The sequence below is a fragment of the Doryrhamphus excisus genome, linkage group LG5 (assembly GCF_037039965.1).
Source record: "Doryrhamphus excisus strain RoL-2023G ecotype Guam linkage group LG5, RoL_Dexc_Guam_v1.1, whole genome shotgun sequence".
NCBI classification, from domain to species: Eukaryota; Metazoa; Chordata; class Actinopteri; order Syngnathiformes; family Syngnathidae; genus Doryrhamphus; species Doryrhamphus excisus.
In genome coordinates this window covers 9,296,006-9,311,316 of record NC_136361.1, presented here as the reverse complement: position 1 = coordinate 9,311,316, position 15,311 = coordinate 9,296,006, and the positions used below count along the sequence as shown (strand labels likewise).

Genomic DNA, 15,311 nt, shown 5'->3' with positions numbered 1-15,311 from the left:
ACTTCTAAATTCTAAAATCTGAATTCAGGTGTTCACTCACTTTTGTCGCTGATAAAAATGAGTGTGCACTTGAAACATGAAATCATCCTAAATACAAAAAACAGCTGAGCCATCCGGTATTTTTTATTTTCAGACAACATTGCAGTATTGCAACAAGCTTCAAAATGTCGGGTCACAACAATGAAAAAAGCTGTATATTTATTAATTTACCCTTTTGTGAATTTTTCCTATGGTCGACACCCACCACCCGCCGTCAGGCTGTCAGAAACATCAAATCAAACATTCACCACTGGCTTGTTTTGCATCACATCCTCAAAAAGAAGAAGTGACAGCTTGAAGTCTTTTTGTGTCACTCGCACCTTGGTTTTTATTCTTGGCCAAGAAGCAGCAGCTCCAGCAGCAGCTCCAGCAGCAGCTCCAGCAGCAGCGGTGAGACGTTTGGGCGGCTGGGATGAAGTGAAGCATTTTTTGGATGATGGCAGAAGAAGAGCTGAATTATGTGACGGTCAAGTTCAAGTCTCACAGTGAGTCATTTGCGGGCGTGTTTGAGTGTCTTGCAGTTTGAGGATGTTTGTTTCCTCAAGTGTGAGGTCAACTAACAGAACTCTCTAAACTGTAAAAGACAGGAATTATGTTGACCAAACATGACCAGTGTTTGCTATTTCCAGACGATGCGGTCATCTATGAAGACGTGTGGAGCAGCCATGAGCCACCGGCACCACATCACATCATACAAGGTTGCTTGCTTTTGCCTCTTCTTTGAAAACCTGACAGAGAGCCGCTGCACATCACACTCCTGTCCCCCGGGTGGCAGCAAATTCTATTTAAGTTAGCTGATCTCCAATGAAAGCCCTGTGAATACTACATGTGTACATATTTGAAATATGTGTCTTCCAGAGAAGCGCGGTGATGTGGAGGAGATCTACGATGACGTGAGGACAAAGGAGAACGAGTCCGATCCACGGCACATCTTCCAAGGTTCTTTGCAAGCGAACAACACACATACTGCGCCCGACAGAATACTGGTTTTTGCGTAGGAAATAATGAAAATAGAAATCTAACACTTCGACTGTCATGCAAGTGTAAAAAGAAGTAAACGTATGATAAGATCAAACATTAAAACAATTCATTCATTTTCTACCACTTTTCCTCACAAGGGTCGCGGGGGTGCTGGAGCCTATCCCAGCTGTCTTGGGGCGAGAGGCGGGGTCCACCCTGGACTGGTGGCCAGCCAATCACAGGGCATATTAGAACAATAAAGAACTATTATAACCTTCAGGATAAGTAATGGTAATGGTAATGGTAATGGTAATGGTGATGGTGATGGTGATGGTGATGGTGATGGTGATGGTGATGGTGATGGTGATGGTAATGGTTTTATTTAATTTGAACATGCATCAGATTCCAATTGAGTGCATCCCATAATCAGTTCCCAGTTCCACATGTCCAAAAGGAGTAGGAAGAAGCAAAGCTTATTAAATCCTACCCCTCCATTTGGTACTTTTACAATCTATAACTGTTACATTTGTTCACTTCCTGCTTTCCATAATACAGTTTAAGGTTTGTTTTTTTGGGGTTTTTTTTAATGCACCTCGCACCAAAGTATGACATTTTTACCACCTTCTAAATATGCTTTTTAACTTTATTAGAGCCCTCCTAGACATGAAATAACACCCCTATAGTCACCTTTACACTCAAATTAACTAATAAAATAGACATAAGGCAGATAAGACAGGTTTAAGGTTTTTTTGTGTGTTTTTTTAATAATGTACCTTGTATGGAAGTACTCGGTGATATGAGCATCCAATGCCATAATGTGTACCATAGTAAGTGTCAATATAGTGATATATATAGCACATCATGACTGGTTCAAGACTCTTCATCCTTGTATTTAGCAAACATCAACTGCTTGTATTGTTTCTTGAATTGGCTCATCGTTGTGCATTGTTTGATTTCCTTACTCAATCCATTCCATAGTTTGATTCCACATACTGAAATGCTATGGCTAGCATAACGTAGTCCTAGCATAGAAGTGTTTCAAATGTACTTCTTCCCTGAGATCATATTTCTCCTCTCTTGTAGAGAAGTATTGGATGACATTTTTAGCTAATTGCTTATTTTTAGCCTTATGCATTATTTTAGCTGTTTGAAGATGAACTATATCAGCAAGTTGAAGGATTTGTCATTTTACAAATAAGGAGTTAGTATGTTCTCTGTAGGCGGCATTATGAATTGTGATTTCACAAAAAGCGAAAAAGACATCAAAGCAGTTCCGTATGTTTGGAAGTGAAATGTATTTGCAGAAAAAAAATCATTTAATTGACTTTTTTGTATTGTGTTTTTTCTTCACTTCTGCTTTAATGTTTCCACTCATTTTCTGTTAAACTTTCACTTTCCTCTCTCTTGATAGACAACATGGAGAAGGTTGCTCTTCACTCACCTCTAAACCTGGCGGCAGCGGGCCTGGGCATTGTCTGCATCATCCTGGTGTCCGTCATCGTCGCCCTCACCCTCCATCGTAAGTGCGGGTGCCCGCAGGGCCTCTCGTTTACTGACGGTAAAGCATCACCCTCCTCTCGGCCTCAGTGCAAGGTGTCATGGGGGCACAGCAGCAAGAGAACGCCAACCTGACAGCTGAGAACCAGCAGCTCTCGGCCCAGCTGGCGCAGCTGCAGGGGAGGGCCCAGGAACTGAGCAGAGAGCGAGACAGCCTCAACTGGACCATGGGAGTCATCCTGGAGTACGATGTTTTTCCTGTGATGGGGCACTGCTCCAATAAAGGTGAACACATTTGAGGTATTCTAAAATATGTCATCAATGCGTGCGAGCTAAACAAACCTGCTGATATCGCTGATCATCATTCCAGTCGTGGGGCGACATCACGTCGGGTTTCTGTCCTCCACATTGGTCACTTCCAAAAACGCTTCCTGACGCATCTTCCAACTGGTTTACATCCATCCATTCTTTTTCGATGCCGCTTATCCTCATGCTGGAGCCTATCCAAGCTGTCTTTGGGCGAGAGGTGGGGTACACCCTGGACTGGTGGCCAGCCAATCACAGGGCACATATAGACAAACAACCATTCACACTCACATTCATACCTATGGACAATTTGGAGTGGCTAATTAACCTAGCATGTGTTTGGAATGTGGGAGGAAACCGGAGTACCCGGAAAAAACCCACATATGCACGGAGAATCGAACCCAGGTCCTCCCGATCTCCTGACTGTGTGGCCAACATGCTAACCACTCATACACCACGCAGTCCTGACTTGTTTAAATGACATCCAACCTAACACACACGCACACACATTCATACAGTGGTGGGAAAAAGTGTTTTCATTTTATTTATTTTTCACTAATTAATCAAATTTAAATATCAGTTAACGACAACAGAAATGAACACACAATGCAGTTTTGAAATGAAACTTTTTATTATGAAGTGAGAAAAAAATCCCCTAAAGCTAATAACTGCTTGGGCCACCCTTAGCAGCAACAACTGCAATCAAGCGTTTGTGATAACTTGCAGTGAGTCTCTTCCAGCGTTGTGGAGGAATGTTGGTCCACTCATCTTTGCACAATTGTTGTCCTTCAGCCACATTGGATGCTTTTTCAGCATGGAGCCTTTTTAAGGTCATGCCACAGCATCTCAATAGGATTCAGGTCCAAAGTCTTCATTTGGTTTTTCTTCAGCCAATCAGAGGTGGACTTGCTGGTGCGTTTTGGATCATTGTCCACAATCATTGTCCACAGCAAGTCTTCCAGGTCCTGAAGCAGCATAACAGCATAACAGCCCCAGATCATCACACTACCACCACCATATTGTACTGTTGCTGTTACTGCTAGCTTTTACGCCAGATGTAATGGGACACACACTTTCTCCTTCCAAAAAGTTCAGCTTTTGTCTCTTTTGTCTTCGGAATGATCAAGCAAAATTGAGATAATTTAATGTTCTTTTTATTCAGCAATGGTTTTGGTCTAGGAACTCTGCCATGCAGGCCGTTTTTGCCCAATGTCTTTCTTATGGTGGACCTTAACTGAGGCAAGGGGGGTCTTTTGTGACCTCTTGGATGAGCCGTTGTTGCACTCTTGGGGTCGTTTTGGTTGACCGGCTGCTGCTGGGAGGGTTCACCATGTTTTCACCATTTGTGGATAATGGCTCTCACTGTGGTTGGCTAGAGTCCCAAAGCTTTATAAATGGCTTTGTAAGCTTTTTATCACTTGTACAAGCTCGGGGAGGTTGCGCAGTAACGTAAGGGTACCTTGTATTTGTCTCCCTCTAGTTTTAGCGCTGTGTAAACCATGCATGGAAGGATGGCAGCTGTTCCACTCCAAGTGCTACCTCTTCACCCACTCAGATTATTACTATGAGTGGAAGAACTGGCAGGGAAGTGTGGACGAATGCAGGCAAAGAAACGCACAGCTGCTGGTGATTAACTCCCAAGAAGAACAGGTAAGATGGATGTTCTTATTTACGTTCTTCTGGAAGTGAGAGGCACTACTCGGCACTCGTATATTGGAAGTGTGCTGGAATTTTAAACCAGGTTTTGTTGTCCTCCATGAAGTGGTGGGCGTATCTACGATGTGGGCACGCCTCGCTAGGGGTGGCAATATTTCCCATTCAGTCATTTATTTGGTGGCCCGTCGTGAATAGATTTGTACCGCCACAAATATCATTAGAATTATATTTATGCAAATTGCAATTTTGGGGGGGTATAAATATTTATGCAAATTTCCCCACTGAGGGACGAATAAAGGCATATCTTATATTTATTAAATATTATATTATAAATATATATTCAAGCGACTCACAGCTCTAGCTAATTTTTCTGATCATATTGGACAATTTTGGAAAGTCCACCATGACAGCACATGTTGCTGACGAGTATGGGGTCCTCCTGTCGCCCACTGCCACATGTTGAAATTTTTGCAGCCGTTTCCGCCTTGATCAATAAAAAAAAACAACAAAGAAGCAAGTGAAAATTTCAGTTTGTGGGTATTTCCAAACACATTTCTTTTGCTTTGTGTTTCCAACAGCGTCCATGAAAAGTCCATGCACACGCATCATTGCAGTTATGCAAATTAGGCGGCAACAAATAGATTGCAATCATTTGGGAAACACTGTCTGTGTCTTTTCTTCATGTCAGGAAAACTTTCGAAAGCAAGTGTAACAGAGTTAAAAATGCACTTTATTTATTTTCTAAATGCGTGAATTTATTATTATTTAGTTATTGTGTGAATTTTATCTCAATGAGTTATTTATTTTTCTTATCTTGTTGACTCTATTTTCATTGCTTTCTTTGTATGTGCTTTATTTTATCCTTTCACTTCTGCTCCTCCCGGGCTTCCGTAGTTGGCCCCAGCTCTGGTAGCACTTCCTCTCTTTGCCACACAACGTGGTTGGCATTGACAAGGAAACCTAACGAAGGCTGTTACACAAGCATTTGAGCATCTTATCTCTGAAAAGTAAAGCAAAACATTCAGAGAGATTGGATTTATCTCACATTTTATCCTCTAGGGACACATTACTGTCCCGTGTCACGTATACACGGTAAGGGGCCTTTAATGCATTAGTCCAAGGGGTTCTAACATTGACCCCTGCGGGACACCTCATGAGCCTTCTTTCTAAAAATGCACCTTGTTCAGGTGCAGTACTGTACAATATTCTAAGTTATGAGTCGGTCATTTGCTGGTGTGGCCAATTCAGGAGTTTGTCACAAACCGCACGAGGAAATACAACGACGACAGGCACGGTTACTGGATGGGCCTGAGCAAGAACGATAAAACCAACCAATGGGTGTGGCTCCACGGCGAGAACCTCACTGTGACGTAAGCATCCACGCGCAGCAATGATTGATTGGTCCATGCATATCTTTAACAATCTAATACAAAAACATGTCAGTTATCAACCTTTGTGTCCCAAACAGGTTCTGGAGAAGCCAAGTATTCGGCAGCAGAGCCAACTGTGCTTTGAGTCAGCCGTCAGACTCGCTGATGAACTGGAGCAAAGAAAGCTGTGAGATGAGGAACCGCTTTATTTGCCAAACCGACGCCTTGTTCAAACTAGATTAGGGATAAATGCACGTGACGACTGCTCCACCGAGATGGCAGCATTGGCAATGTGATGCTAGTTAGCCTGCAAGCACCTTACTGAAACACTACTTAACAGAGTTAAGTAGCTAGCGAGCTAGGTAAATCTAGCTGGGTCATGACCACGCGGTCAAATGGTCAGCTGGAAAAGCATCCGCTTTTCAAACTGACAAACCAGCACAGCGCAACCTCGCTTTGACCAAAACTGAAATGTACCAAAACCAAGGGAAATTTTCCCACAGGAACTAATCTAATTTAATCGAATCTAGATTAGTCAATCTAGTGACTCCATTCCAGGCAATCCAATCCAATCCACTTTATTTATATAGCATTTTATAAACAGAGATTCCAAAGTGCTGCACAGACTAGTCAAATAAAAAGTCAAAATAAAATACAATAAATAAAAGGTACAAATTGAATTTAATCCAAAACTAAAAGATCAATTGAGAAATAAAATAGATATTAAAATATCAAAAACAAGAAGCAAAGCAAAAAAAGTATAAAAAAAATAAAAGCAATTAAAATAAAAAGAAAGAACTAAAAGACACAGGACCATACGACTCACTCCGAGTTAAAAGCTAGAGAATAAAAGTGGCTTTTAAGACGAGACTTAAAGCTTTCCATGTTGGGGGCCTTTTTTACTTGGGAGGGGAGAGAGTTCCAGAAAATGCACGGTCTCCCCTGGTCTTAAGTCTCGTCTTGGGTACCACAAGTTGGAGCACCAAAATATGAGCAAAAACGCACACATTTTATAGAGAATAATTATAGTTTCAACCCTCTGCCATCTCTGTGTGGAGTTTGCATGTTCTTTTCTCCGGGTACTCCGGTTTCCTCCCACATTCCAAAAACATGCTAGGTTAATTGGCCACTCCAAATTGTCCATAGGTATGAATGTGAGTGTGAATGGTCGTTTGTCTATATGTGCCCTGTGATTGGCTGGCCACCAGTCCAGGGTGGACCCCACCTCTCGCCCCAAGACAGCTGGGATAGGCTCCAGCACCCCCGCGACCCTTGTGAGGAAAAGCGGTAGAAAATTAATGTCTACTATATTGGCCAATACAAGTGTAAAGGTGACTATAGGGGTGTTATTTCATGTCTAGAGGGCTCTACTAATGTTAAGAAGCATATTTAGGATGTAAACAGCTTTTCTATGCTGTATGAACATATGCAATTTCTAAATAAGAAATATGGTAGGCAGTTTTATCAATTAGCATCGATAAAGAGGGATTACTCTCCATCAAATGGTGTTTTATTGAGCAGTCACACAACAAAAAATGCAGTCAGTGGGTCAGCAACGAGTCGGGTGCTTCACGGTACAGTACACAGCAAACTGCTTTGTTACTGTACATGCAATAGCATACATAAACAAAAACGGGCAAAATTTGGGTGAAGATTTTTCCAGGAGTTGAATTCTCTTCTTGGTTGAGCAATGTGGGCGTAGAATGAAGGCGTGGTACAACAGCAGGATGCGTCATCAAGCCTTTTGGCCTACATCCAAATAGTTTTTTAATGTTTCACTGCAACTGAGAATTTTCTTTCATCAGTGCTAAGACAGGATGTTGTGTTTTTCAGGGATTCTTACATTTTCCAACTTCCTCTAATTCACGGTTGTGTGCGCCCTCGTTTGAGACATTGTTTCCGAGAAGTTGATGTTGTGTAATCTGTCATCAGTTATGAGCTGCGCAATCCATTGTTTTCTTTTTTGCATCAGGGGTGCCGTGTCTTAATTTAAGAATGTCAAGTTAAATGTGTGTGAAAGAAGGGATCGGCATGTCCCACTTGGGAATAAACTCTAATCTGCTGTAAAATACATTTAATCATGAAAGATTTACTACTCAATTCATTCATTTGTCACAAGCTAAAGACAGTTGGGCACAATTAGCTTTTTACTGTGCGTAATAACCATTTGGCATTCTACGCGTCACGAGCCTTACAACTACAAACCTAATGCTAGTAAGTCAGTGTGTGCTAAGTAAATGTTTTATAGAGGGAGGGGGAGTATTTGGGCCATTTTCAGATTTTTTTTCAGTTTTCTGTGTAATGTTCTAATGCGGGCCTTATTTCATTTGTTGACTTTGCCAAGGGCTATTTATTAAAAAGAAGAAAAAAAGACACCCCTGTAATCTATAGTGTATGAATATGGTGATTGGCTAGGACTTGAAGCACATATGGCAACTTTCCATCAGTGAAATAAGGACATCAAGTATTTCAGGTCTATCCATACAACACGTGGGTCATTGTCCAAAAGGCCACAATGGGCACAAAGATGGAGGATGATTAAAGGACCTTACAACAATTTAGGTCCATGCGTATCTGGGAGGTACAAAGAGAGATGCTGTGGTTGGCCACACAATCGAGATCAGTCATTACACAAAAAACAGACTATTACTTTGCATCTTTTGAAAATGATCTGTGCAGTTCTAAGGTCCTTCCAGCAAACGTGACCCCAATTACCAGACCAGAGGAACTTAAATCCACTGCAGCCGAAGGGCTCTGCACCGCCTCTGGAGAACTGGACTGCAGATGCACGCATGCAAGGTATGTTGGGGTTTAAAATCACAGTAGCATGCCACTTCAAAGGAGGCTTGCCGTTCCCCTCTTGGAACCTTTCACACCTTTCAAAGTCATGCAGATAATTGGATGTGATGGACACCATTACGTTCTTAAGCATGAAATCGCTGGACTTTTGTCCTCAGTCAAAACAGAACTTCATGAGCTACTCTTTGGGCTTTTTCTTCTTTGGTGGAGGCGTCTGCTCGCTGATTGAGTCCGAACACCTTTTTTCCTTTTTGGTCTTTTTCTTCTTCTTCTTCTTCTTTAATGGCTGTTCTTCTGCAGGTTGGATCTGCTGTCCCGTATCCTCCTCCTCCTTCTCCTGCTGCTGCTCTGTGCTTCTTTCCGAACTTCTAAACTGCCCATTTTTCTTCTGTTTCCTCTTAGTTTGTGCGTCACCATGTTCTACACAGGACGCTTCCTCCTTTTCATCTTCAGCATAGCAGGCAGGACTTTTCTCCTTGCTGGCCTCCTTTTTCCTTTTCTTCTTTTTGGCTTGGAGGTCGGGCGTTTCCGACGCAGCCCGGCCATTTATCGCTTTGGTCTTCTCTTTGGATGACTTTTTCTTCTTCTTCTGGCTCTGAGGCTCCTCGGCCATGTGGTTTGGCCCCTCCTCTGCGGTCTTCTTGCCATACTTGGCCATGAACTCGGCCTCCTGCTGCTCCAGCCTGGCTAGCTTAGCGCTCATGGTCAAACCGTGTCTGGCGCCTCTAAAAATACACAAGAGTGGCGCCGTAAATAAAAACTTCCTTCCTCTTTTACTCCGAAATACTTTTACTCGCACTTACTTGTGAGCAGTGCGTCCTCCACAAACCTTCATGAGCTGGCAGTCAGACAGCCTGCAAACATGTTCAAACACTCATGGCGGAAAAATAGGGAATCTCTGCAAGCCCATGTTCTTCCCACTTCTATCGTTAAACCTGACAGCCTGTTTTGTGTGAGCACTGCTGCCACCAAGGCGGAGGCTTACGTATTGTTCAAGCGTGAATACCATGCATGAAGACATGGATGCTGAGAGACCCCACTGCCTCACCCCAAGCACCACCTTACTGAACTCGTTCGATGCCAGCCATTTATCAAAAGCCAACCCTTTGAGACAATTTGGACTAATCTTTCAAGGCACCCAGTATATTGTGGTCTGTGGTCCATGGCTATATAAACAAAGAACCGACCCAAAAAATATGACTTTTCACCAGGAAAAAAAACTACCCTTTTCTGAGCTTCAGTAATCAGCAGTAGAACATAGAACCCGTGTTCTATCATTCTGCTGTGGCTCCATTTGGTTTATGCTTCCACAGGCCACCCCTAGGCCGGCCTTAAATTGGGCACCCCTAAAGTAGAATCATGGACAATATTTTGCCTCACTTGCGCTTTGCCAAGATAGAAATGAGATCTCACTGCGTGGTGCTGGACAGATCCAGTTTCTGCTCGTCGTCCTCATCTGAGCTGCTGCTGCTGCCGTCGCTGGACTTTGAAGACTTGGGCTCCGGTTGCTCCTGACCCGACCGCAGCGTGGCCGACTACAGAAAGGACAAACATTCGCCATCATCGTGTCTTAGGTCTTCAACTGAGGCGGAAGCTTTGCATCCAAACACTGCCATCACCTTGACAAAACTTCCATAGAGTTTGGTTTTATCCAGCGTGGCCTTGCGGGGCTTCTTGTTTGAAATCAGGTTGTCTTCTTTCCCGTCCTCAGATGTCTTCTTCTTCAACGCCATGCCATCCTAGACCAAACAGTCAGTCACCTGATGCCGTGTTTGTGCAGCTCGCCATAGCTCCTGTATGTGCGTTATGTTTGGTCGCATGATGGTGAAGCGTCTTCCAAAGTAGCACCAACCTCATCAGACTCCACTTGCAGACTGGATGAGGCCTTGTTGAAGACGTGATCCCACCATTGGAAGGTGAACTGCTCTCCTTCCTTGTGGCCGATCTGGCAGAACACGCAGCCCAGGTCAGAAGACACCGTCCACGCTCACGTCATTAAGATGTTTGTGTATCTTCTGGCACTCACCCCTCCCTTGTCACATTTCACTTTCACCTTGATGGCTTCCGATAAGCCGTTCTCCTCACGCCCCAGTCCTTTGCCTGCAAAACCAGCACACGTTGAGCTTTAGTGGTCAAAATATGACAACATGGGCACACGGAAAATATCTCACCTTGTTTCCAACCATGACGCTTAAGTTGCTTTTCCGCAAAGCTCAAGCCATGTCCTTTGTCTTGCACCACGTCTGCCATCTACACGGACCAAGTTTTATTTAGAATTATTGAGCAAAACATTTTTATTCAAGCCCAGCCTAAGGGCAGATTATGCAAACGTGTCTGATGCATTTAAAACACGTCCAGGTCCAAATTTCAACTTTAGCTTACCAACTTCCTTAATCACTGTCCTTATAATTTATTTTTTGTCAACGTATTTTAATTCGTGTTGAGTGTTTACCGGGCATATTTCAATACAGTTGACTATTGGGATGTTACTGGACGACAAAAGCCAAATAAACAGTCCCGCTCCTAACACCAAAGCATTAGTTTCGTGTTGGCAGCTAACAGACGATTCTAAACTCTTAGTCTGGCTACTCATTCAAAAGTTGTAGAACCAATGTATCAATGTGGTTTTTAAAAGAATCGGCATTCAAACCTTTGTAGTAGTCTGACACGCGGAATCAACAGGAGGCCGCCATGACACCGGATCTACGCCACCGGTTCTGGTATTATCTACTTCCGGTTTTACTCGCTCATGTTTGCGTTCCAGTATCCCAACACTGTTAATTTTATGATAATGCTGTCATTTTTACGCAATTTAGGTGGCAAAAGATCGATTGTCGTTTTTGACATTTTTGTCCTCATCGGCACTTTAGTCAATATTTTTAATACATTTAAAGGCCATTTAATACATAATACATAAACATTTATGACTAAAACAACTGACTTATTATCGATTTTGCAACCCAACTGTCTCTATTACTTAAAAAAGGAAATAAAATCACATACTTCATGGCACGTAGGTCAAGTAGTTGATTGTGGATGCTACTATAAAAGTGAACGCTAGATGGCAGTATCAGTCACTGAACAAACGAACTCTGTCTTGTTGTTGAATTTAAGCAGCTTTGCAAGCTAAACGTTGATTGTCTTGACTGAACCCTTTGGAGTCCAGGGCCCCGTTTCACGAAGCAGGTTTAGTGAAAACTCTGAGTATGTTAACCCTGAAATGAGGGAAACTCTGAGTTTTCCGTTTCACAAAGGGAGGTAAGTCAAACCAGAGACAGAGGAGTAACTCCATGTGTGATTCATTCATTGTCGCGCGTGTTTAAAGCCAGTTTGGTCGTTTTTCTTCAAGGTGTGCTGTGTGTCGCATTGTTTTTTGAACCATGGCATGTCCGTTTGTAGAAGACCCTGTAGACCAGGGGTCGGGAAGCTTTGAGAGCCATGAAGGCCAGATATTTTAAAATGTGTATCTGTGAGAGCCATATACATTTTTTTAAACATTGAATGCAATAAAATGTGTGCATTTTTATGTAAGACCAACAGTTTTAGATATAATGGGCTCTAATTACGTAGACCAGGCACACTACCCCACGCCAATGGGGTGTGGCCAGCACACTTTCGTGAGCAGCGCAGTGTCTAATAATAAATCAAATACTTGTTGCCATTAATACAACTTCTGCTGCTGCATAGTTTTGCACCGTACTCCGTAGACGTATTTCATTCTTTTGGCCATCTTCGTCAGAAGGCTTGGTTCTGCAGCTTTAGCTATTTGACTAAAGGAGGAAAGTTTACATTTACATGTTTTTTTGACATCTCAATGACCGAGGTAGACTACAGCATTACCCAGTAATAATCAAGTTTTGGTGTTTCAGGAAAGATAGATATGGTTGGCCGTATTGCAGCAGAATATAGATGGACAAATTAAAATGCATAAGAAAGTTGTTGATTTTGAATATTATTTTTAACAGTCATTTCTGTGATGGTTTACTTTAAAATGTTAGGAAAAATAAATTTTTATTGTGGTAAGAAATGCTTGAGAGCCAGATACAGTCATCAAAAGAGCCCTACCTGGCTCCCGAGCCATAGGTTCCCTACCTCTGCTGTAGACGAAGAGGCACTACTACTCAGAAGAGAGCTCCGCATTCGTAGGGAAGTTATCCACAGGCCGAGATTGGACACGCTATCATTTCCAGATAATTTTCTTTTCGAACGGTACCGCTTCACTTCACCATCCATCACTTACATCCATAATCTCATCCGTCAGGACATTCAAAACATCACCAACCGTGGACGTCCACTGTCAACCACCCAGATTCTGTGTGTTGCTCTTCGTTTTTTTGCCAACGGAAGTTTTTTTATATAATATAGGTGATGCAGAAAACATTAGCAAGGCCACCGTCTGCAGAGCTGTGAGAAAAGTGTCCCTAGCACTAAAAAGACGAATCAACTCCTTCGTTGTGTTCCCGGGACATAAACCCGTGGGGGTCATCAAGGAGGAATTCCACAGAATTGCAGGTGAATGTAGAAATCAGTTAAAATGTATGATTATAAATCATATTCAGTTAATGACATGGTGCTGCAACCTCACACTGGGATTTGTCATTTTAATTTCTTTTAGGATTCCCTGGTGTGATAGGGTGCATCGATGGGACGCACATTCCCATCGTTGCTCCTTCAGAAAATGAAGGAGACTATGAACAGAAAATCCATTCACAGCATCAATGTGCAGGTAGATGCAAAAACTGCAAAAACTCAAAATCATACCAAAAATATTTGTCTTATTTCTCGTCAAAATGTCTAATTTCTGATCAAAATGAATCATACCTAAAAGTAAATTGTTTTTAGACAATGTTCATGTGTTTCAATCACATTTCACTTAAAAAAATAATTTGAAAAATCTGTCAGTGGAGCAAGTTTGTTATTTCTACTTATTTCAATTGAAAATGTGCGTGAAACAAGTGAAAATTGCCTGAAAACCAGTTACTTTTTATGTGGTGTCATTTGATGACAAATGTAGACCAACTACATGGTCACCCATGGTGAATCGAGGGAACGGGGCTCCATTGATGAGGGCTTTTTAAAGTCGTAGTGCAGGCGCTTAACTCAGAGTGAACAAACTCTGTGTTGATTGAACCAATTGAAATCACCTGTTCTGAAACCCGTAAGTCAGAGTTTCCTGTCTCAGAGTAGATCAACTCAGAGTTCAGGGTTAGACTCCAGAGTTGGTTGAACCTGCTTCGTGAAACGGGGCCCTGGTGAAAAACTTTATCTTGTCTCCACTGCTTTTCTTTGTTTTAGTACTGTACTACCTCACATTTAATCTAATTTCATCACTTAAAATGCAAATCTAGAATGTGTAATTAAAAAAGCCCATGTATTAACTTTCAAAATAACTCAGTTAAATGCGAAGTATTGAAATATTTGTTATAATAAGTATTTACCTTAAAATGTTTCGCTTTAAATATGCTGTAGTAGAACATTTGTATTGATGTGCGAGCAGAAAAACGATGGAGTATTATGGTTTAGGGGGATTAAAAGATGATTAGCTCTCTGTTTTGCCTGGAGGCGTTCACATCACACTAGGACCTTTTGTTGTAAGCTACTCAGTGATTAGCATGCTAAGAAGCTAAACAACTAGCTTAGCTGTGAGCATCCAGCACCCCTGAATCTGAATTATTCATCTTGGCCAGACATTTAGGACAACTATATGCTTCCAACTATGGAGGGCCCGTTTTGCTGCAGCGCATAATAATAATCATAATAATCATAATAACAATAATAATCGGCCAATGTAAGATTTTCTATTTCAGGAGTTCATAGTAACACAATAATCCCTCGACGCGTCACGCTTAGAATTTTGTGGCTTTACTTTATCATGGTCATGGCCTATGCCTCGTAAAAAAAATAAAACAAGCATATTTAATCAACGTTTATGTATTTTTGCCCCAACCAAGCATTTTTAATCATAACAATAGCTAAATGATATAATGTGATATTAATGTAGTGTTCTCCACTGGTCACTAGGCGTCAGCAATATTCCTGTAATGTTGGATGAGACATGTTGTGAAATTCATTCGTTATTAATTAATAAATAAATAATTTATTTAATTAAATGTATTGTATGACATGAAATAAAGTACTTTTAATATACCAGATACATTAGAATTTGCAGAAAGTATCGGCTCAACCTGTATTTTATAAACAAACAACAAACTTACACAGGCTACAGTTAAAACTTAACTCTGAACCCGCAATGTCAAATCCTGTCAATTGCGTCAGAACAAATTTACAGCAACACACACAAGCACAAGTCTTATTTATGTCCATAATGGCTTATTTTATCTTATTATGTCTACTATATTGGATAATGGGAGTGTAAAGATGACTATGGGGGTGTTATTTCATCTCTAGAGGACTCTAATAATTCAAAAAATGTATTTAGAAGGACATGTCTAAATTAATGCATCCATTTGTTTGTCACCAATGAACCCTGATTACTGTACTCCACCTATGGACCAGCTGGCTTTGTTTACAGTTATGATATCGTGGCTGTGAAACATTCCGATTTAAAATACAATAAGTCAATGTTGAGTGTGTACAGGAATACAAGTTTCGTCTCTTTTCTCCTGCTGCTGTGAGTTTCCTGTGGAGTGAGGATGTCCTCCTATTGCCTTGCATGAGGTCTTT

The 15,311-nt window shown here is 41.7% G+C and overlaps 3 protein-coding genes across 3 annotated transcripts in view; 1 reads left to right on the top strand and 2 right to left on the bottom strand.

Moving 5' to 3' along the window:
- LOC131105616 (lysosomal thioesterase PPT2-A-like) overlaps nucleotides 1-15,311 on the bottom strand; it is a 213,248-nt gene that overhangs the window by 171,959 nt on the left and 25,978 nt on the right. The gene's annotated exons all lie outside the window — the stretch shown is intronic.
- On the top strand, nucleotides 336-8,531 carry LOC131105580 (oxidized low-density lipoprotein receptor 1-like). Its single transcript, XM_058053847.2, has 9 exons — nucleotides 336-389; nucleotides 429-524; nucleotides 669-737; nucleotides 898-978; nucleotides 2,411-2,518; nucleotides 2,587-2,781; nucleotides 4,283-4,452; nucleotides 5,707-5,828; nucleotides 5,927-8,531. Exons 2-9 carry the CDS (start codon nucleotides 473-475, stop codon nucleotides 6,069-6,071), a joined length of 942 nt encoding a protein of 313 aa, XP_057909830.2. The 5' UTR covers nucleotides 336-389; nucleotides 429-472; the 3' UTR covers nucleotides 6,072-8,531.
- gpatch4 (G patch domain containing 4) lies at nucleotides 6,904-11,363 on the bottom strand. Its single transcript, XM_058053941.2, has 8 exons — nucleotides 11,278-11,363; nucleotides 10,799-10,877; nucleotides 10,654-10,727; nucleotides 10,480-10,572; nucleotides 10,247-10,366; nucleotides 10,041-10,162; nucleotides 9,431-9,481; nucleotides 6,904-9,352 (listed from the first exon to the last, which is right to left on the bottom strand). Exons 2-8 carry the CDS (start codon nucleotides 10,875-10,877, stop codon nucleotides 8,806-8,808), a joined length of 1,086 nt encoding a protein of 361 aa, XP_057909924.2. The 5' UTR covers nucleotides 11,278-11,363; the 3' UTR covers nucleotides 6,904-8,805.

Coding starts and splice junctions, on each gene's coding strand:
- LOC131105580 (XM_058053847.2), top strand. CDS start 473: ATGATGGCAGAAGAAGAGCTGAATTATGTGACGGTCAAGTTCAAGTCT. Junction 525..668: donor GGTCAAGTTCAAGTCTCACA/GTGAGTCATTTG, acceptor TGCTATTTCCAG/ACGATGCGGTCATCTATGAA. Junction 4,453..5,706: donor TTAACTCCCAAGAAGAACAG/GTAAGATGGATG, acceptor TGGCCAATTCAG/GAGTTTGTCACAAACCGCAC.
- gpatch4 (XM_058053941.2), bottom strand. CDS start 10,877: ATGGCAGACGTGGTGCAAGACAAAGGACATGGCTTGAGCTTTGCGGAA. Junction 10,728..10,798: donor GCGTCATGGTTGGAAACAAG/GTGAGATATTTT, acceptor CTGGTTTTGCAG/GCAAAGGACTGGGGCGTGAG. Junction 10,163..10,246: donor TCTATGGAAGTTTTGTCAAG/GTGATGGCAGTG, acceptor TCCTTTCTGTAG/TCGGCCACGCTGCGGTCGGG.